At 46.6% G+C, this 22,603-nt stretch overlaps 1 protein-coding gene and 1 long non-coding RNA gene across 2 annotated transcripts; both read right to left on the minus strand.

Moving 5' to 3' along the window:
* Positions 1-3,697: 3,697 nt before the first annotated feature.
* LOC117064658 lies at positions 3,698-11,020 on the minus strand. Its single transcript, XM_033178649.1, has 4 exons — positions 11,010-11,020; positions 10,616-10,703; positions 9,852-10,453; positions 3,698-5,882 (listed from the first exon to the last, which is right to left on the minus strand). Exons 1-4 carry the CDS (start codon positions 11,018-11,020, stop codon positions 5,735-5,737), a joined length of 849 nt encoding a protein of 282 aa, XP_033034540.1. The 3' UTR covers positions 3,698-5,734.
* Positions 11,021-12,711: 1,691 nt separating this feature from the next.
* On the minus strand, positions 12,712-15,749 carry LOC117064691. The gene is made up of 3 exons (XR_004429617.1): positions 15,227-15,749; positions 13,402-13,472; positions 12,712-13,226 (listed from the first exon to the last, which is right to left on the minus strand). It is a non-coding gene; the product is annotated as an uncharacterized LOC117064691 (long non-coding RNA).
* Between the last annotated feature and the right edge of the window lie 6,854 nt (positions 15,750-22,603).

Here is a 22,603-nt window from a genome sequence, read left to right on the forward strand (position 1 = left end):
GTGCTGTTAAAGGATCTTTTCACCAGTGGGTACAACCCTAACAGCTCCCCACCTCCACTCTCCAGGAGTCAGATTGGGGTCCACAGTGGCATGCGGCCTTCATACGCAGAAGTTCTTCGAGAAACTTAAAACAGTTGGGGTGGGGTATAGTGAATAAGCCAAAAGACTCATCTGAGAGTAAAGGCAGTGTATTAGGATTCTCTAGAGGGACAGAACTCATGCAATAGATAGATACGTATATAAAGGGGAGTTTATTAACTCACATGATCACAAGGTCCCACATTAGGCCATCTGCAAGCTTGAGGAGCAAGGAGAGCCACTCTGAGTCCCAAAACTGAAGAACTTGGAGTCCGGTGTTCAAGGGCAGGAAGCATCCAGCACAGGAGAAAGTTGTAGGCTGGGAGGTTAGGCCCATCTCGCCTGTTCACATTTTTCTGCCTGTTCTAGCCGCACTGGCAACTGATTACATTGTGCCCACCCAGACTGAGGGTGGGCCTGCCTTTCCCAGCCCACTGACTCAAATGTTAATCTCCTTTGACAACACCCGCACAGACGCACCCAGGATCAATACTTTGTATCCTTCAATCCGATTGACATTTAGTATTAACCATCACAGGCAGACACATGTCTAGAAGACAAAAGGTGCAGTATTCTTGCTGCAGAAGAAAAGAAAAAATTGCCAAACCTTAACTGCCGAGGACATAGCTTGGAAGGCATAACAGAAGGTTCCCTGCAGTTGTGGAGGGTGAGTGTGGGTGAGGTGCTGTGGACCCCAGCTCCAGTATCACTGGGCAGGTCTTGACAGGACACCGAGGTCATGGAGGTCAGCCTTGTGGAGCCTGCTCTGTTCTCAGATGAGATCTGCTGGGTCCAAACAGCTCATGCCATCTGAGTTTGTGCTGTTTGATTTGCTTGTTATATAAAATCAATCAATCAAAAGATAGATAAGTGATAAACGTGCCATTTCATTGACACCACTTCTGGAACCGCACTTGAATTCTGGAGGCCGCTGGCTCATGCGTCTCAGGCAGGCCCACTAGATGTGGTGGGACTCAGCAGTGGCAGGGACTTCTTATGCAGTCACCGCAGGCGTCAAGTTCCTGAAAATAAGATAACCTGTGGTAGGGAAACCAGGCTGTGTCCTTGAAGTCCCTTCAGGCTGTTAACCAGAGTGGGAATTCAGGGAATCTCACATGTCAACAGTAGGATGATTGTTGTGTTTAACTGCATGACCTCTGCAAAATGGGGATAAGAGATCAACTGATAACAAAGTACTTGCCCGAGTTCAGAGACCTACCATAGCACAACGTTCCTAAGAAATAGAGGTTGAAAATGGCAATTTCAGTATAGAAATAAAACTTTTAAACATATTCTAGTAGTTTTTTGATAGCGTTCTTAACGATTTTTTATGCACTTAATTGTGCCAGCTGTGCATAAAGACAATTTGCTTATTTTTTTAATCTGTATGCTTTTTTTTTTTTTTCCATTTTCTTGCCTTGCTGCATAGGCCATGACAAGTATGAGGTTGAATAAAAATGCCATAGTGGATGTCTTGGCCTCTTTCCTTCTGTCTGTAAGCTCTGGAGCGATGTGCCACTTTTTATTCAAGTACCAGCTTTAGGTTTCAGAGATTTTATCTATTGTTTGTTTTCTATTTCATTAATTTGGCCTTTAACTTTATTTTCTTCCTTCTACGTATGTTAGATTTGTCCTTTTCCCAGCTTCTTAAAGTGGAAGCTGAGCTCCTTGGTCGAGAGCTTTGTTTCTCAGCATTGAAAACATTCTGTTCGCACATTGCACAGCTGCTTCCCACAGACAGATGGAAATGTGTGACTTTTCATTCATCCTGTTCAAAATATTTTCCAATTTCCCATGTAATTTCTTCTTGGACCCATGGGTTATTTAGAAGAGAACTGTTTCGTTTCCAAATACTTAGGGATTTTCCAGATAGCTGTCTGTTACTGATTTTCTTTAAATTGGTTGTGGTCAGATAACATGTTGTATTATTCTCAATCTTTTAAATGTATTGAGAGTTACTTGGTGGCCCAGCACGTGGCGTGCTCTGGAAAGAATGCACCTCCTGCAGTCGGGCACAGTGGTTCCTACATGCCAGTCGGGTCTCATGACCTGTCACTGATTTTCTTCCCCCTACTCTGTCAACTGGTGGGAGAGAAGTGTTGGAACCTCCACTGTGAGCATGGACTTGACTGTCTTCTTTCAGCACCATCTGCTCCTACACGGTATTTTGGAGCAGTTGGGGCGTAAACATGTGGGACTCTTGTCTTCATTGTAAACTGGTGCTTTATCAAGGGATTTCCTCTTTTATCCCTTGTTCTGATGTCTACTTCCATACTAGGTTAGCCATGCTGGCTTTGATTAGCATTTACGTGGTATCTCATTTTCCCTCCTTTGACTTTTAACCTATCTGTGCTTTTATATTTTAAATGAGTTTGTGGTAGTTAGCATATAGTTGGGTCTCATATTTTTATCCAGTCTGACAGACTGCCTTTTATTTAGATATTCACCATTTTTGCTATTCATTGTTCTTTGTTACCTTTTTCCTCTTTTCCTGCCTTCTGTATTAATTGAATATTTTAAAGTATTCCATTTTATCTCTACTATGGATTTACTTCCTATATATCTTGTTGTATTATTTCAGTTGCTCTAAGACTATACTGTCTGATGTGGTAGCCACTAACCACAGGTAGCTGCATAAATTAATTAAAATTAAAGTTCAATTTCTCTGTTATGCTAGCCACATTTGAAATGCTCACATGTGGCTAACAACTACCAGTTCATATTGTCACACAGGTCATTGAAATGTTCATTTATTTTTAGTCTTTTTTCTCTTTGCTTCCAGTGTGAATACTTTCTATTCCTGTCTTCAAGTTTACAATCTTTTTTCTCACTACAATGTCTAATCTGCTGTCCTGTCAGTGAGATTTTCATTTTGTGTAGTTTACTTTTCATTTCTAGAACTTGTTTGTTTTTTTGTTATATCTCCCTTTTTACTGACATTCGTGTTTTCCTTTATATCCTTGAGCATAAAACAAGCATTTCTCTAAACTCTGTAATGTCCTTGTATTCTAATCTTATCATCTTTATCATTTCTGGATTATTTCTACTGACTGATTTTTCTTTCCTTCAGTTTATATATCACAATTTGCTACTTCACATATCTAGTAATTTTTTACTGGATGGCAGACATTGTAAACCTTATATTGTTGAGGGCTAGTTTTGTCTTCCTTTAAAGAGTGTTCAGCTTAGTTCTAGCAGGTAGTTTGGTTACTTGTGGGTCCATGTATGCCCTTAAGTCTTGTTTACAAGCCTTGTTGGGACGTCTCAAGTAACTTCTCCTCTGGAGCTGGTTTAGCCCACTTTCAAGACGTGGCTCCTCTGGGTATCCACTCTTGATCCTTGTATCCTCTTGTTCTTGGTATATGCCAAGCCCTCCTGACTCTGGCTGCAGGACCTGGAGTGCTTCCTGCCCTGTGTAAGCTCAGTGGATCACTTTGCTTACCACTTCTTGGTACAGTTGTCCTCCGTATCTGTGGGTTCTGTGTCTGTGGAATCAACCAACCACCGATCGAGAACATTTGAGGAAAAAGCAATTAAAAATGCAATGCAACAAGAAAAAACAATACAAATTTTAAAATAGCGTAACAATTATTTACATAGCATTTACATTGTGTTAGGTATTAGAAGTAATCTAGAGATGGTATAAGGCAGCAGTCCCCAGCCTTTTTGGCACCAGGGAACCCAGTTTTGTGGAAGACATTTTTCCACCAACCTAGGGGTTAGGGATGGTGGGATGGTTTCAGGATGAAACGGTTCCACCTCAGATCATCAGGCATTAGATTTTCATAAGGAGCACCCAACCTTGGTCCCTTGGCATGCGCAGTTCACCATGAGGTTCATGATTCTGTGAAAATCTGCTGCTGACCTGACAGGAGGTGGAGCTCAGGCAGTAATGCTCACCTGCCATCGCCTGCCACTCACCTCCCCGGTGTGTGGCCCAGGGGTTGGGGACCCCTGGTATAAGGTACATGGGGGGATGTGTGTAGGTTATAAGCAAATACTATACCATTTTATAGCAGGGATTTAAGCATCTATGGACTTTTGGTATCTGAAATCCCCTGTGATACCGAGGACCAGTTGTAACTATCCTTTTCCCAGGAGCTGTTTTCTGCCTGGCCTTGAGGAGTTGAATCCCACTCATTCACAGGTCAGGATGCAGCCCAGTCTTCCAGAAGGCCTTCTATGCCGCTGCCTGGAGCTCACTCTCTGGTTTCCGGCTCTCTGGTACTGTGCCCCCAAGTTCCAGCAGCCCTGTCCTTGCTGAACTCTGACCTCTGTGCCTCCTCTCCGGAGAGGCTTCTGGGCAATGCTTGCCCGTCTGCATCAGACTCCAGAAATCACATCCAGGCGATGTGATGGTAGAGCCCCCACATCACAGCCCTGTTGCTGCTGCCAGTGTCTACAACAGCTTTTCCATGTGTCTCTCCTGGGTTTCTGGTTCTTTATGGCAGGGAGGTAAGTCTGGACTGAACTTTCGTGGCGGGTAGTAGGAGCCCTCGTCCATGTTTTATTTGGTGAGATGATGACATTGCCAGGTGCAATTCCCTCCACACTGCCTTCGATGCTGCCTTCGTCCTCAAGCCAGCCTCACTCATGGTCATGCATGATAGTCAGCAGCCCCAGGGCTCCATGCTTCCTTGCTCGTATCTTGGGGTAGAGGAGGGAATGGCAACAGCCCCTCAAGCTAGACAGGCCATCTCTGAGTCCAGAATGCACACCTCGGGTCCCTGGACCAGCTGCTGTGGCCCGGGACAGCACCTTCCTGATTGGCTGGACCCAGCGTCAGCGAGCTACAGCCCTTAGCCTGAGTCTGGCCTGTTCCAGGTATGGGGACACACAGCAGCAGCCCACGGTGTCTGGGTGACTCCAGGGTGGAGCTGGTTCCATGAGCAAAGTTTTCTGGACATAGCCACACTTGGTTTGAACAACAGCAGCAGCGTCAAGGGACTGACAGAAGTCACAGCTCACAAAGCCTAAACTGTCTGCAGTCTGGCTCTTTAAAGAAACATTTGCCAAAACCCAGGCTTGACCAATTCCCGGAAGTGGATGGGCTACCAGACAGGATGGGATGTCATGACCACTGAGAGAAACCCGTCATGCACTGCTCACGCTGCTGTCTCAGGTTCCAGGTACCTTCTGTTGGTACCACTTTTGTCAGTATCAGCTTTTTGCCTGGGTGGGTGGCCTGGCCGTGAGCCAGGTTGGGTCAGGGCAGTGAGGCCTCTGGTGGCTCCTCAGACCCTGGACAGCCCAGGGGTCCCTTGTCCCAGTTCCTATAACTGAGATTCCCATAACCCCTCTCAGGCCAGGACACAGAGGGCCTCGGAAGACACGGTTTCCTCTTCCAGCGCCACCTCTGCCCAGCTCGCCTGCTCTTGGTGGGATTTCACCATGGGATCAGGGGTCCTCTGCTCCTTGGCTGATGTCCCAAACCTCACTGGTGGGGCCCCATGCACTTTCGGGATGGTGGACGCTTAGAGACTTTGTGTCCACGTGCTGGCAGAGGGGGACTCAAAACCAACACTTCAGGACCAGGGCGAGGGTTTCTGTGTGATGCTCCAGAGGCCCTAGGACATCTCCCCTGGCTCACTCAGCTCAGCTCCTGGGCCTGTTCCTGTGCCGTCCTCACTGCAGAGGGTCAGAAGACTGGGCAGGTCTAGGGCATGGGGAGTTGGCGGGTGGGGGCGGGGTGCGGTGCTGGTTCCAACAGACCTGAGGCCCCGAGGGTGATGCTTCTGCCGGGCAGCCGGCTTACTTTTGCCACGGAGAGAAGTGTGCAGGTGGCCCTCATAGTCGGTAAGTACCTGTGACCACAGAGACAGGTACCTGGTAAACAATGCTCACAGTCACGGAAGGCCATGGACAACCGCTGGGCACCCGTTCCTCAGCGTGGCCTCAGAAGAGCTGCCATCCAGAGCCACGCCTGTGCCCTGTTCCAGCCCCTCCGCCTCCCACGACAGTCAAGGCCCCATCTGCACCATTTGCCATGGCGTGCACAGGGTGATTCACACCTTCCCACTGTGCCCTGCGGTCACTGGTCAGGGTCGAGGTCATGTCTTCAGACCTCAGGGACACAGCTGCTGAGGCCATGGCCCTTAAGGAAGGCCCCGCCAGAGTGGCCTGGGGATGTCCAGGCAGTTCCGGAAGGAGTCCAGAGCAGCTGCCCTTGAGAGGGAGGTGGGTGTGCCCTGAGGAGGGGCAGGAGAAGGGGGTGCTGGGGGGCAGCCCTCAGGTCCCCATGCATGGGCCCGAGGACCAGAACCAACTTGCACCCAGGCCCTCCCAGCCAATGCCCAGCCCCTGGCATTGCTGCCTGTGAGTGAGGACAGTGACGCCAGCTAGAGAACAAATGGGATGCACAGGGGGTCTCCGTGCCCCCCAAGGGAATGAAAGAGGGGTCTGAGAGCTCTCTCACGGGAGATGGGGGTGCCCCATGCTGCCCAGGTCCTCGAACCCAGGTGGAAGGAGGAGGCTGGGGACTGAGGGGAGGAAGGAAGAGACGGGCCTGCGGACAGACAGGCGGACCCGGACAGGCCCAGATAGGAAGGGTGTTGTGGCGTTTCTGCTGCAGGACCCCTTTCCCTTGCCCGCTAGAGGGCGACGCCGCCCCAGATACGCACAGCCGGTGGCTCAGCCAGGGCCCCAGCACCAGCAGCCCTGGGCCCTGCCCTGAGCCTGTGCTGACTCTCTGGTGGCCTCAGCTCCGAGTCTGAGTGTCTGTCATCTGAATTATGATTTATGACTAAAACCTTCTCTTTCATGTGAGTTATCTGTGACTGGAAGCTTTCTGTCTCTCTCACCTGAGTTATCATTTATGACTAAAACCTTTCTCCTACTGCCTCTGGGTCATTTTTTACTAAAACCTTTCTTTATCACCTGAGGTATCACTTGTGACCGAAAACCTTTGTCACCTGAGTTATTTAATTTTGATTGAAACTTTTAAAATCATATCTATAAGAATCATAAATTATCATTTATGACTTGCAACTTTGTCAACTTAGTTATCATTTATGAGTGAAATATTTTTATCTTTATCACCTGAGCTATCATTTATGGCTGGAAAACTTTCTTCTCTCTTGCCTGAGTTACCTGTAATGGGAGACTTGTCTCTATTACTGGACTTATTTACAACTACAGCGTCTGTCTCTAGCACTTGAGTTATTTATTTATGACTGGACACCCTGCATCTCTCTCACCTGGTATCATTTATGTCTAAAACCTTTCATTCTCTATCAACTGAATTATTACTGGAAAATGTCTTTCCCCATCATCTAGTTGTCATTCATGATTCAGACCTTTTTCAGTCACCTCAGTTCTTTACAGCTGGACACTTTTCTTTCTCTATCACCTGAATTATTATTTATGACTACAACCTTTCTTTTTATCACCTGAATTATCACATATGACTGGAAAAATGTATGGGAAACCTTTTTCTCTACCACCAAATTTCTGTCTAAGCCTTTTTGGGTTTTGGGTGGCGGCGGGGGGTTGGTTTTTTTGTGTGTTTTTTGTTTATTTGTTTTGTTTTTGATATGGTGGTGTTCTGTCACCCAGGCTGGAGTGAGTGATGCCATCACAGCTTGGCCTTCACCTCCTGGGCTCAAGCAGTCCTCCAGCCTCAGCCTCCCGCGTAGATTGGACCACGGGCCTGCAGCACCACACTGGCTATCCTTTTATTTTTAGTAGAGACAGGATCTTGCTATATTGCCCAGGCTGGTCTTGAATTCCTGGCCTCAAGCGATCCTCCTGCCTCAGCCTCCCAAAATGCTGGGATTATGGACATGAGTTACTGTGCCCAGCCGTACAAAACCACTTTTTCTTTATCACCTGAATTACCATTTATGACTGGCACCTTCTTTCTGTTACCTGAATTATCATTTATGACAGGAAAACTTCCTTCTCTCTCACCTGAGTTGCTTATGATGGAAGTCTTCTCTCTGTATTACATGAATTATTTTTGAGTGAAACATTCTATCATCTGAGCTATCATTTATGACTGAAACTTTGTATCTCTATCACCTAGATATCCTTTATGAATAAAAGCCTTTCCTTCTCTGTCATTTATGACTATAATCTTTTTTCTCTATTACCTGAGTTACCATTATTGCCCAAACCTTCTTTCCCTAGCACCTGAGTTACCACTGTGGCTGGAAACCTTCCTCATCACCTGAATTGTCATGTGTGAGTGACGCTTTCTTTTCTGTCACCTGGGTTACAATTTATGACCAGAAATATTTCTTTCTCTCACCTGAGTTATCAATTATGACTGGTAGCTGTATTCTTTCTAGCAGCTGAGTTCTATTTATGACTAAAAACCTTTCTTTCTCTAAGCATCTGATTTAACCCTTATGACTAGAACATTTCTTTCTCTATCATCTAATTATCATTCATGACCTCAAGACTTCTTTCACCCAACCAAGTTATTTCTTATTGAAAAACTTTTCCTTCTTCACCTGAGTTGACTGATGACAAAAATCTTTCCTTCTCTGTCCATTGCCTGAGTTATAATCTGTGACTGGAAAACTTCACCCAGTTTTCATTCATGACTGAAAACCTTCTTTCTTGACCATCAAAATGATCATTTATAACTTGAAAACTTTGTTTTTCTATCCCTTGAATCATAATTTATAACCAAAACCTTTCCTTTTCTACCACCTGAGTTATCACTTATGATATAACTTTATGAATCACCTGAGCAATAATTTATGACTAAAACCCTTATTTCTGTAGCAGATGTATTATTTATGACTAGAAATCTTTCTTCTCTATTACCTGAGTTGTTATTTGTGACCTTGCTCTATCATTTCAGTTACCATTTGTTACCTAGAACCTTTCTATTTCTCTCATTTTCTGTCAGAATCCTTTCTTTCTCTATTATTTATGACTAAAACTTTTCTCTATTACATAAGGAGTTATCCTTATGGCCAGAAGCCTTCTTTCTCTGTTATATGAATTGTCACTTATTACTAAAACCTTTATTTCTCTTGTAGCTGTGTTATCCTTTATGACAGGAAACCTTTCTTGATGTATCACCTGAGTCATACATGAATAAGGCTTTTTTCTCCATTATCTGAGTAATTTATGACTAAGCCTCTTTTTCTATCACCAGGTTATCATGTATTAATGACTGAATACTTTATTATGTGATCAGTCTTTCTCTTCATTTGTGTGATGGTTGGAAACCCTTTTTCTCTATCACTTTAGTTTGATCTTTTGTTCTCTGTCATTGAGTTGTCATTTGGGACTGGGGCCATCTTCCCCATCCCCTGAGTTCTGCTTTATGACGGCACCTCTCTTTCTCCAAACCATGTTGTAGTTTAGGGTTGGACACCTTTCTGTATCTACTGAGTTGCATTTATGATGCGAAATCACCACTCATCTATTGCACGTGCTGTAATTCATGACTAAAACCTTTATTTCACTTGTTCTTTGTTTTGGAAGCCTTCTTTCTCTATCACCCTATTATTATTACTGGAAATTTCTGTCTGTGTCACCGGAGTTATGGTTTTCTCTCTGGCGTTATTATTTCTACTGGAACCCTCCTTTCTCTGTTCTCGTGGCCGCAGCCTCCTCCTCCCGCCCTGCAGGGGCCGCCATGCCCGCTCCCCGCCTGCCCTTCCTGGCCCTCTCGCCTCCCTGTTCCCTGTCACCCGAGCTTTACTTATGACTGAAACTTTGCTGCGCCTGTCATCTTGGTGTCCTCTATGAAAACCTTCCCAGAGCTCTTCACACTCCACACATGGTTTTTTTATTTAGTGTTTTTTTTTTCCTACCTCGACAGCGTTTTCCTGGGGAAAGAAGGCACCGAGTGGTTCCGGAGGAACATGGCGCTGTGTTCCCGCGTCCTGGACTTCCCTGTTGTACAGATGTATTTTTTCCTCACTTTGTGGGTTTTTTTGCCGTCAGCTGGAGAAACACGCTCCGAATATTTCCCGGGGAACAGGGACTTGCAGGCCGCGCGAGGCACCAGGCGGGAACGGGCGGAAAGGGAGGAGCGGCTGGATGGCGCCTGCGCCTGGCGACCCCGTGTGCCCGAGGCCGGAGGGACCCGCCCGAGCCTGTGGGCTGCGTCAGGGCCGCCCTGAGGGCGGCTTCGTGGGGACTCGGGCCCTGCCCCAGGCCGGGCAGGGTGTGACCGCCCCCAAGTGCGGGAGGCTGCGTCTACACCCGCGCCAAGGACCCTGGAAGCCAGGTAACGGGCCCCACCCCGCGCACCAAGTCCACGAAGCCCGTGCGCCCAGCCTCGCCGGCATCCAGACCTGTCCTGAAGCCCTGTTCTCCACGGCTCTGGGTGGGCGTGGGTGGCGCTGGGGCGACCCCAAATCCAGGCCACAACCCCAAATCCAGGCCAGGACCCCAAATCCAAGACACAATCCTAGCCCAGCGACCTGGGGCTTCCCTTGGGCCAGTGACTGACTCTGCACCGGCAATGCTGTTCCAGACCCTCCTGGCCTCTCCCCCCTCCGCCCCCCCCTCCCCTCCCCCCCACCTCTCCCCCAACCTCTCCCCCAACCTCATCCCCCACCTCTCCCCTCACCTCTCCCCTCTCCTCTCTGGTGGCCACTCCCCTGGCCTTTTCTGGCAGTGTCTCCTTCCGTCCTTTGCCCACGCAGCCTTCATGTCCTCTGGTGCCAGAGCAGGGATGCCTTCACTGGGAGAATCTGCTCAGAGCTGATTTAGCTATTGATGAGTCCTTCTAACAAAATATTATTTTACACTGATTTGTTAGTTTTTTAAAATGTGCTTAAGCCAGGAGCCTTTTTGGGATATCTTAACTTCTGCTGCTCAACAGCCATCTAAGAACTTATAAATCTTGATATCCAGTTGTGTTGGGGGCTAGAGAGAGTGCTGGGTAACAACATCAGTGACATCCTCAACAGATCTCTATTTCAATGCTTAAAAGTTGCTCCAGTCAACCAACAGGTAGGTACTTTAAGACCATCGCCAACCTTTAGTGTTAGAATTTCACACCTGCCTTCATGATGTCCAGGGAGCAGAATACTACAAACAGGTTGATATGCTTTGGATTTGTGTCCCCACCCAAATCTAATGTCGAATTGTAATCCCCAATGTTGGAGGTGGGGGTTGGTGGGAGGTGATTGGATCATGGGGGCTGATTTCCTCCTTTGGTGCTATTCTGATAGAGTTCTCCTGAGATCTCGTTGTTTGAAAGTACATGCCTCTCCCTGCATCTTTCTCCTGCTCTGGCCATGTGAAGACATACCTGCTTCCCCTTCACCTTCCACCATGATTGTAAGTTTCCTGAGGCCTCACCAGCCATATATTCTCTACAACCTGTGGAAACATGAGCCAATTAAGCTCATCATTTCTTTATAAATTATCCAGTCTTGGCCGGGCACGGTGGCTGTAGCCTGCAATCCCAGCACTTTGGGAGGCCAAGGCAGGTGAATCACCTGAGGTCAGGAGTTTGAGACTAGCCTGGTCAACATGATGAAACCCTGTCTCTACTAAAAATACAAAAAATTAGCCGGGCATGGTGGTAGACACCTGTAATCTCAGCTACTCAGGTGGCTGAGGCAGGAGAATCACTTGAACCCAGGAGGCAGAGGTTGCAGTGAGCCAAGATCATGCTACTGTACTCCAGCCTGAGCAACAGGAGTGAAACTCCATCTCTAAATAAATAAATAAATAAATAAACAAACCAGTCTCAGGCAGTTCTTTATAGCAATGAGAGAATGGCTAATACAGAAAATTGGTACCTAGGAGTGGGCATTGCTGTAGTGATACCTGAAAATATGGAAGTGACTTTGGAACTGGGTAACAGGTAAAGGTTGGAAGAGTGTGGAGGGCTCAGAAGAAGACAGAAAGATGAGGGAACTTCTTAGGGATTTGTTAAATTGTTGTGACCCAAATACTGATAATGATATGGACAATGAAGTCCAGGCTGAGGTGATCTCAGATGGAGATGAGGAACTTATTGGAAACTAGAGAAAAAGTCACTTCTGCTATGCATTAGCAAAGAACCTGGTGACATTTTGCCCCTGCCCTAGAGATCTGTGGAACTTTGAACTTGAGAGAGATGATTTAGAGTATCTGACAGAAGAAATTTCTAAGCAATAAAGCTTTCAAAAGGTGATCTGGCTGTTTCTAAAAGTGTACACTCATATGTGTGAAGAAAGAGATTATCTGAAACTGGAACTTGTATTTAAAACGGAAGCAGAGCATAAAAGTTTGGGAAATTTGCAGCCCAGCCATCTGGTAGAAAAGAAAAACCCATTTTCTGGGGAGAAATTCAAGCCTGCTGTGGAAATTTGCATAGCATAAGCTTGGTTAATGACCAAGACAATGGGAAAATATCTCCAGGGCATGTCAGAGATCTTCACAGTAGCCCCACCCATCACAGACTCAGAGACCTAGGAGGGAAAAATGGTTTCATGGCCCAGGTCCACAGCCCAGCTAGCTCTGTACAGTCTCAGGACAAGGTTCCCTGTGTCCCAGCTGCTCCAACTCCAGCTGTGGCTAAAAGAGGTCAAGGTACAGCTTGGGCCATGGCTTCAGAGAGTGCAAGTCCCAAGCCTTGGTGACTTCCACATGGTGTGGGGCCTGCAGGTGCACAGAAGTCAAGAGTTGAGGTTTGGGAACTTCTGCCTAGATTTCAGAAGAGGTATGGAAATGCCTGGATGTCCAGGCAGAAGTCTGCTGCAGGGGCAGAGCCCTCATGGAGACCCTCTACTAGCGCAGTGCAGAGGAGAAATGTGGGGTTGGAGCCCCCACACAGAGTCCTCACTGCAGCACTGCCTACTGGACTAGTGAGAGGAGGGCCACTGTCTTGCAGACCCCAGAATGGTAGATCCATCAACAGCTCGTACTGTTTTCCTTTCCATAAACTCAGCCAAAGAGAGTCAAAGGCTTCCTTTAGGACACTCTCTTTTCTGTATTTGGACCTGCAATGTGGCCCCTGGGAGGTGGACAGTGACTTCACTCTCAGCTTACAGCATCCTTGTGCTCTGTGTCAGGGGAGCAAAATCCCATGTGGACTGAGCACCCTCCCTTTCCACAGACATTAGCTCCCAAACATGAGAGTGGGCTCCCAGCCACCTGGAAGGCAGCAGCATCCATGCCGCTGGAGCTGGTGTCTGGGGAGCAGATGGCATGAACAGGCTTCTCCCTTCAGGCATTGCTATGTCCTAGGAAGGAACAGAGAGAGGAATAGGAGGGTGATGGGAGTCAATTCAGTAATTCCAAGTGGGACATTAACATGCCAGCTCTCTGCTCACCAAGGGACAGAGTGGTCTGCCCAGAGGAAGCACAGTGGCCTGGGCCTGAGTTGCGGGACTGAGTGGCTGCCCTCCTGAGACCCACCTTCCTCCATCCAAGAGCAGGAGCTGCGTTCAGCTGGGTGAGGCTGATGGCTGAAGCCTGGCTGCTGGTGCCTGGGAATAAATCAGAGGCTGACGATGGTCATTGGAGAAGAACAGCAACAAGGCATCAGTAACGATTGCCACCTGTCAGTCATGTCCTCAGGACCACATCCTGAGCTGAGCCGTGACTAACTTGACCTCTGCACCTCTGTGAAAAAGGATATGGCTGTCCGTTTTCCAGCAAGGAATGAGAACTGAGGGCAGCTCTTGGCTTTGGTTGGCCAGGGCTTGAACCTTCTGTTTCTGGGCAGAGTTAGAGCCATGAGGGGTGATCCAAAGGGAAGCCAATTCCTGGATTCACCCATAAACTCATAACAGAGTTGTTATACTTTCTGCTGAGATAAATGACTTCTTTTATTTCCCTTTTGGAGAACAATTGCCCGATGTTCTGGCTAGTTTTTATTTGGCTTAAATTTTGGAATAGAAGGAAAGTATGACCCATTAGTGAAGTTGGATGTGAAGATGGAGAAACTGTGTATACCTGTGTCTTCATGAGAAAGACAAGACTAAGAAAGAAATACCCCTGAGCAGCAGGTCAGGCCCTCTTCTGGAAATAAACCTAAAGTTAGGTCTCTGTGTACTTTCCAATTATATTAGTCCGTCTTCACACTGCTATAAAGAACCACCTGAGACTGGGTAATTTATGAAGAAAAAAGATTTAATTGACTTAGTTCTGCAGGCTTAACAGGAAGCATTACTGGGAGGCCTCAGGAAACTTATGGTGGAAGGTGAAAGGGAAGCAAGGCACATTTTCCCATGGTGGAGCAGGAGAGAGTGAAGGGGGAAGTAAAACACACTTTAAAACTTTCAGATCTCATGAAAACTCACTCACTATCATGAGAACAGCAAGGGGGAAGTTGGCCCCCTGGATTCAGTCACCTCCCACCAGGCCTCTCACCAATTCAGCATGAGACTTGGGTGGGTACACAAATCTAAACCACAAAATTTGACCCCTGGCCTTTCCCAAATCTTATGTCCTTCTCACATTGCAAAGTGCAATTATCCCTTCTCAGCAGTCCCTGAGTCTTAACTCATTTCAGCATTAACTGAATTGTCCACAGTCCAAAGTCTTATCTGAGACAAGATAAGCCCCTTCCAGCTATGAGCCTGTAAAATAAAAAAGAGTTAGTTACTTCCAAGATATAATGGGGGTATAGGCATTGGGTAAATGCTCCCATTCCAAATGGAAGAAATTGGGCAAAAGAAAGGGGCTACAGGCCCCATGCAAATCCAAAACTCAGCAGGGCAGGCATTAAACCATAAAGCTCCAAAGTGATCTCCTTAGACTCTGTCCCACATCCAAGCCACTATGGTCGCTTTGATCCAGGAGTTATTTTGAATGTGTTTTACGATTTCAGAAAGCATTTCAAATAGTTATTTTTGCAATTCATTTTCATGCTTTTCCTCTCTCTCTTCTACCTCTCTGCTCCCCTCTTGGATCTCTAGGAATGCATAGATTTTTAGAAATCCAGTGTTTTATAATCCATTATCTTCATTTTTTTTCTGTTGCCCAAATTGTTCTGAATTTAGTCCATGGGAGCTATATAGAGATAGGAAATTTGTCTCTTTATCATATTTCAGGGATCGTCTATGTTTTTCTAAAATAAAAAGTAAACTTTTTGAAGTATAACATACATAGCAAAAAAGTGTACATATCCCAAGTTTATAGCTTGTTTAATTTTCACAAAGTTAACCACGCTTGTAGTAACCAGACCCAAAATAGAACATGACTGGCACCCTACAAGCCCCTGCCCCAGTCTTCCTACCTGTCACCATCTGTCTCAGTCAGCTTGGGCTGCCATAACAAAATACACCTGGGGGACTTCTAGACAGCAGAAATTTATTTTCTCCTGTTTCTGGAGGCTGGAAGTCCCAGTTTTAGGTCTGCTAGGGTTGGGTTCTGGTGAGGAACCTCGTCCTGCCTCACAGGCCTGTCCTCAGTGGCATGCGGAGGGCGGGGAGAGACAGAGAGTTTTATAGGGGCCACCAGTTTTATAGGGTTAAGGCCACCCCATGACCTCATTTGACAGTTACCTCCCAAAAGCCCTGTCTCTAAAGACAGTCACACTTTGGGTTAGGGAGTCAGCACACAGAGTGTGGAGGGCCCAGCCCACTCTGTGGTCCTGCTCCACCCCACAGTGAGGGCAGCGCCCTTCTCAATTCTGACACTGTCAATGGGTGTGGCCTGCCTGGGGATATCTGTAAACAAGGTCGTGCAAAAACCTTCTTCCTTAGCTCCTTTGTGAGATCCCGCCGTGGTTTTACATGTAAGGAGGTTCCGTTCATTCTCAGAGGTGCCATGGGGTGAATACGTGGCTGTTCATCCATTCTGCCGTGGATGGACATTTGCACTGTTTAAGTATGGGGCGATTAGGAGTTGTCCTATGAACGTTCTTACACAGTTTTTTGGGTGAATAAAGGTTTTTTACCGAGATATACCTAAAGAATGGAGTTGCTGAGTCATAGAATATGCATATATTTAACATGAGAACATGCTACCGAGCTGCTTCTAAAATCCTAGCCTAACATTCACTATAATATACATATAACTTGAGCATTCTGAGGTTTAAAGAAGTATATTTTAATTCCCTCCCTTGTTTATTTCCAATCGACTCATCTTGAGTTATATGCTGTTAATGTCCAGTATTTTAGTTCTATTTTCTTTAACTTCCAATAATATGTTTAATTTCTATTGTTTTGTACAGCTAATGTTTTTTGTTTGTTTGTTTGTTTTTGAGACAGAGTCGTGCTCTGTTGCCCAGGCTAGAGTGCAGTGATGTGATCTCAGCTCACTGCAACCTCCACCTCCTGGGTTCAAGCGATTCTCCTGCCTCAGCCTCCCAAGTAGCTGGGATTGCAGGCGCCTGCCACCATGCCCAGCTAGTTTTTGTATTTTTAGTAGAGACGGGGTTTCACCATGTTGGCCAGGCTGGTCTTGAACTCCTGACCTCGTGATGGGCCTGCCTCAGCCTTCCAAAGTGCTGGGATTACAGGCCTGAGCCACCATGCCCGGCCATACAGCTAATGTTTAACGACATTGACCATGTGTGGGTTTTTTTTCTCTCTCTTTTTTTTTTAAGTTCTGGGCTACACGTGCAGGATGTGCAGGTTTGTTACAGAGGTAAACGTGTGCCATGGTGGTTTGCTGCACCTTTCAACCCACCACCAAGGTATTAAGACCAGCATGCATTAGCTCTTTTCCCCAGTGCTCTCCCCACCCACACTCCCTGGACAGGCCCCAATAAATGTCATTCCCCTCCCTGTGTCCATGTGTTCTCATTGTTCAGCTCCCACTTATAAGTGAGAACATGCGGTGTTTGGATTTCTGTTCCTGCATTAATTTGCTGAGGATAAAGGCTTCCAGCTTCATCCATGTCCCTGCAAAGGACATGATCTCATTCCTTTTTATGGCTGCGTAGAATTCCATGGTGTATATGTACCACATTTTCTTTATCCAGTCTATCACTGATGGGCGTTTGGGTTGATTCCATGTCTTTGCTATTATGAATAGTGCTGCAATGAATATACATGTGCATGTATCTTTATAACAGAATAATTTATATTCCTTTGGGTATATACCCAGAAATGGGATTGCTGGGTCAAATGGTATTTCCAGTTCTAAATCTTTGAGGAATAGCCACATCATCTTCCAAATGGTTGAATTAATTTACATTCCCACCAACAGTGTAAAAGCATTCCTATTTCTCCACAGCCTCACCAGCATCTGTTTCTTGACCTTTCAATAATCACCACTCTGACTGGTGTGAGATGGTATCTCATTGTGGTTTTGATTTTCATTTTTCTAATGATTAGTGATGTTGAGTCTTTTTTTCATATGTTTCTTGGCCGCATGTATGTCTCTTTTTGAGAAGTTTCTGTTCATATCCTTTGCCCACTTTTTAATGGGGTTGTTTCTTATAAATTTGCTTAAGTTCCTTGTAGATTCTGGATATTAGACCTTTGTCAGACGGATAGATTGCAAAAATTTTCTCCCATTCTGTAGATTGTTTGCTCTGATGATAGTCTCGTTCGCTGTGCAGAGCTCTTTAGTTTAATTAGATCCCATTTGTCAATTTTTGCTTTTGTTGCAATTGCTTTTGACAATTTCCTCATAAAGTGTTTGTCCATGCCTATGTCCTGAATGGTATTGCCTAGATTTTCTTCTAGGCTTTTTATAATTTTGGGTTTTACATTTAAGTCTTTAATCCATCTTGAGTTAATTTTTGTATAAGGTGTAAGGAAAGGATCCAGTTTCAATTTTCTGCATATGACTAGCCAGTTCTCCCAGTTTCAAATTTTATTCTTTGCTGTTCCTTCTGATATCTCAATTATCATTTAGGGATCTTTCTCTCCTCCCTGAAGTTTGCCCTTGGAAACTCCTTTATGAAACATCTATTGATAGTAAACTTGCTTTTTTTTTGAAAAACAAAATTATCTTCAGCCCTCATTCTTGAAAAATGGCTTTGCAGGATATAGAGGTCAAGGTCAAAGCATTTCCTTTCAGTCCTTGAAGGTATTACTCTGACCTCTGTTGTTTCTGTTGAAAAGTCTGCTGTCAGTCTAATTGGCATTCTTTCCAGGAGGTCTGTGTCTTTTCTCTATGGTTACTTTAAAGATGTTCTCTTTGTCTGTATTCTGTAATTTCACTAAAATGTGTCTAAGTTTGACTTTCTTTTATTTACCCTTTTTGGGGTTTATCAACCCTTCAAAATTCTCAGCCATTATCTCTTCAACATGGCCTTCCTCTATTTTCTTTTTCTAGAAGTCAGATTAAATGAACGTTCTTCTTCTTTGCTCTGTTCTTCATGTCTCTTATCTTGAACCTGTTTAGAAATCTCTTTGTCCTGCAGATTTGTCTTCCAGTTCACTAGTTCTCCCTGAAACAGTGTCATGTCCTCTGTTAAACACACCATTGCACTTCTAATTTCAGCTACAATTTCTTTATACACACACGCACACACACACACACACACACACGGCGTTTAAGTTCTGTTTATCTCTCTTTCAAATCTGATTGGTTATTTTGGGTAATCTTTTGTTCCTTAGTCATATTTTTTATATCCCCTCCCATATGTAAATATATAAAGCATACTTATTTTTTAAAAAGTAATTTGTATCCAGTGTACATAGGTCTTATTCTGCTGTTTGCGCCTTCTGGTGAATCTCACTCCTGTTGGGTGGTTTATCAATATATTCTGTGATTGTTTGAAGAGGAGTTCTTGTTGAGTAGAGTTCTATCTGTGAGAGTCTATGTGACGGAATTCTTGTTGAGTAGAGTTCTATCTGTGAGAGTCTATGCGTCGGAGTTCTTGTTGAGTCAAGTTCTATCTGTGAGAGTCTATGCGTCGGAGTTCTTGTTGAGTCGAGTTCTATCTGTGAGAGTCTATGCGTCGGAGTTCTTGTTGAGTAGAGTTCTATCTGTGAGAGTCTATGCGTCGGAGTTCTTGTTGAGTAGAGTTCTATCTGTGAGAGTCTATGCGTCGGAGTTCTTGTTGAGTCGAGTTCTATCTGTGAGAGTCTGTGCGTCGGAGTTCTTGTTGAGTAGAGTTCTATCTGTGAGAGTCTATGCGTCGGAGTTCTTGTTGAGTAGAGTTCTATCTGTGAGAGTCTATGCGTCGGAGTTCTTGTTGAGTTGAGTTCTATCTGTGAGAGTCTGTGCGTCGGAGTTCTTGTTGAGTAGAGTTCTATCTGTGAGAGTCTATGCGTCTGGCTTGGGGTGGGTTTTTCCAGAAACAACTCACGTAGGCTGCCAGATGCCTTGGAATATGACAAACCAGAGCCTCTATTAGCCTCATTCTCAGCTTGAGTTTAGGACACACAGGAAACATAAATGTTGATGCGGAGGCTGCATGAATATGGGCTTATAGTTAGGAATTCTTAGAAAAGTCCTTCCCTGCCCCTTCCCAGAGCCAGGGCTAAGGCAGGCAAGTTTCCTTATTGTCTCCCTTGATAAGCATTTTTTATTAAGTTGTTCATCGAGGGTTTCACCTTGTGGAGGTGCCGGCTCCTGTGGCACTCTCAGGCCTCAGTTTCCATCCTGCGTGGTCTCAGATTTTGATGCCATTCTGCATCCAGCACGCCTGGCCATAGGGGACTGCTGTGGCTCCTCTCGCCTTGACCCCACTTCCCTCTTTGAATTTCTGCTCACTCTTGCCTGCTCAGCCATGCATTAAAACAGGAAAAAAAAACTTTATTCAGTATTTTACATGTTTTGTACCAGGGGTGTTTTTCTAGATCTCTAATCTGTAATAGTGCATGAGTGAAAGTCTCTCATGGCTTAATGTTTTGAAATTCGATCTGGTGTTGGCATTTTTTGTGAAACAGATGGCATCCTGAAAGCAGAGACTATCAAAGCCATCATGACCAGATATTCCTTCCTAAGTTCAAGAAACAAGCAGCACAGGAAGAAACAACTATCTTACAAGAGTAAATGCTTCTGAGAAGAAGAAACTCTACTGAAAATGTCCGCATGAAGAGGTTATAGCAAACCAAGAAAAGAAGCACAAAAATAATTCAGAACTCACAGAATCAAAGCAGAGAGTTTAAGAAGTGGGGCTGAAGAGGCTGACCTGGCCGGAAGCAGGCATCTGGAGGTTCTCATTAGTGACAAGGGGTGGAGGTGGCTCCGGAGAAGCAGGAAGCAGACACAGAGAGAGGGAGGGAGGATGGCAGGAAAATGCAGGGAACTTTGTGCTCACTCAGAAGAAACCCCTCTCGTTTTTAAGGATCTGGCTCCTGGAGAGAAAAGCACAACCTCAAATCACAGAGGCTCAAGGTAGAAGCAGAGTTCAGTGGGGCCCTGGGAAGGTGTCACCCAGGCAGATGAGCAGCCCTCACAATCTGGGGATCAGGAGGGCCATGGGCTGTAGGGAAGTGCCTGGTGCCAGTCGGGAGGGTCCCCAAGGCCACAGCTGTTGTGCCCTCCGGGTGGTGGAGGACACACATGTGCCCAGGGCTGTAACTTCCAGTGCTCTTCATGTTCCCCACCTGGGCAACCCCAGGGCTCCTTGTGCTCCTCAAGTGCCCTGCACTCCCCTGCTCTCTGTGCTCCCTGCTCTATGCTCCCCATGCTCCTTGTGTGCTGTGTGCTTCCAGGACTCCTTGCATTCTCCATGCTCTCTGTGCTCCACATGTTCTCTGTGCTCCCCTGCTCCTTGTGCTCCTGATGCTCCCCGTACTCCTCATGCTCCCCATACTCCTCGTGTGCTCTGTGCTTCCAGTGCTCCTTATATCTCCGTGTTCCCCATGCTCTCTGTGCTCCCCATGCTTCCCGTGCTCCCCATACTCCTTGTGCGCCCTGTGCTTCCAGTGCTCCTTATATCTCCATGCTCTCCATGCTCTCCATGCTCCCCATGCTCCTCATGCTCCACATGCTCCTGGTGCTCTCCATGCTCCTCGTGCTCCCCATGCGTCCTGAGCTTCCAGTGCTCCTTATATTCTCCGTGCTCCCTGTGCTCCACATACTCCTCATGCTCTCCATGTTCTCCGCGCTCCTTGTGTTCCCATGATCACTCTCCATGCTCCTCCTGCCACGGGGGATGTGGGTCAGGGAGGAATTGTAGTGGAAGGAGAGTGCGGTCTTGTCCGACTCTGGTTAAAATTTCTCTTTTTTGCTCATCACCGGGATGTAACTATGGGAACACTTTGCTAAGGTCCCTCCCAGGACGTGTACATGTGCAGCCTCTGGTCTTTGTGGTTTTGTATAAGTGCATCGCCCCATAAAAAGCAGGTTCCAAAGGGTCAATTGCCATCAATGTGAACTAAGGTTATTAGGAAAATGTGGACTCCACATTGCTGTCTGAGACTCAGATTGGGGATCTGGCTGGTGCTGCACAGGGCTTGGCAGATGCTTCCCAGCCACGCTGACCCTGAGAGAGAGAGAACCCACAGAAACTGCAGGGGCTGACCACAAGGGCAGTCTGTTGGAGGCATCAGCCCTCCCCTCAACTCGATGTACTATGTGTTGCTGTTGGTGATGTCCCGATGGCATCAATTCACCCCCCCACCAAGGCACTCCTCTTGGAGAGCGAGTCTGCAGAGATCTGAGACCAGGTGTGCTCCAGGACGGAGTTAGGCTGACTGGCTGCTGCTGCTGGAACTCTCCAACCTGAGCTACTGGGTTGGAGAGGCCTGGTGGGGCTGCCTGTTCAGCTCTGGAGCCTGGCAGGAGTGCCAGCTCCACACAACAGCCTACGTGTTTTGTGGCTTCCACTCCATTTGTCAGGGTGCAGGGTGGCGGCTGGCTGACCAGTGTCCCCCTTGGCTGCGGCTTCTGCCAGGAGCGCAGAGAGGAGCATCAGCATAGCTCTGGCGGATGCCCCAGGTCCCACTTTATCACTTCTCCCCATCTCCTGCCTTGACTGCAAAATGAAAAATGCTGAACTGGAAAACTTGCCAGCAGATGTCCTGGATGCCTGTGAAAGCATCAACCTTCAAGGCGCCAACGGGGTGCAAAGTGTTCATTATATCTGGTGGCCCCAAGCTCACATGTCTGTGCCAGGAACACACCCGCCACCCTGGAGCTGTCCGGCTCTGTAATCAATCTCAGTGCAGAACACAGCAGCCAGACGCAGAGCTTTCAATAAAAGTGTGGTCTCATGAATGTGCCCTGTAGTGCTCAGCAAAGGGCTGCTCTCCTGGGGAGAGATGCACAGGACAGCCTGGTTTCCCTGGTTCCTCCACCACAGGCTGCTTTGGGGCAGGAAATAACAAGAGCTGGCGATGCAGCCTCGCCTCGCTAGAGCCAGGCGTTGTTCTGCACCGTTTTGGAGGAGGGTAAACCTGGGTAAACACAAAGCAGATTGGGAGCATGTGTTCTGAGCGCTGTCGTCCACAGCCTGCTGCAGGCACTGAAATGTACCTTGGTGGTTTTTTAAGGTGACCCCATTGTTCCCAGGCTGCTTTTGTAACTGGAGAGCTGTAGTGCTTCTTTGCTACATCATGGAAACCGCTTAAAATAGACTCCTGCATCCAATTATATGGTTTTTAAAGCCTCTTTCTCCAAATGAGGGCCATTCAAAGGGAACCGCCCTCAGCCCTCATGGGGCTCAGCTTCTCCTTCCAGCTCTAGGTGTCTTTACAGCACCATGCTGGGAGTGGCTCTGGGGTCCCCTTGGTCCACCAGGAGGTGGGCATCTGAGGCT

The sequence above is a fragment of the Trachypithecus francoisi genome, unplaced genomic scaffold (genome assembly GCF_009764315.1).
Source record: "Trachypithecus francoisi isolate TF-2019V2 unplaced genomic scaffold, Tfra_2.0 Lachesis_group2, whole genome shotgun sequence".
Lineage (NCBI taxonomy): Eukaryota > Metazoa > Chordata > Mammalia > Primates > Cercopithecidae > Trachypithecus > Trachypithecus francoisi.

What these genes read in the sequence shown, in the direction of transcription:
- LOC117064658 (XM_033178649.1), bottom strand. An exon ending in CCAGAGAGGAGAGGGGAGAG is followed by an intron (nt 10,454 to 10,615) that starts GTGAGGGGAGAG and finishes TCGCTGGGCTAG; the next exon opens with GATTGTGTCTTGGATTTGGG. An exon ending in CCCAGGAAAACGCTGTCGAG is followed by an intron (nt 5,883 to 9,851) that starts GTAGGAAAAAAA and finishes CTGTGGTCACAG; the next exon opens with GTACTTACCGACTATGAGGG.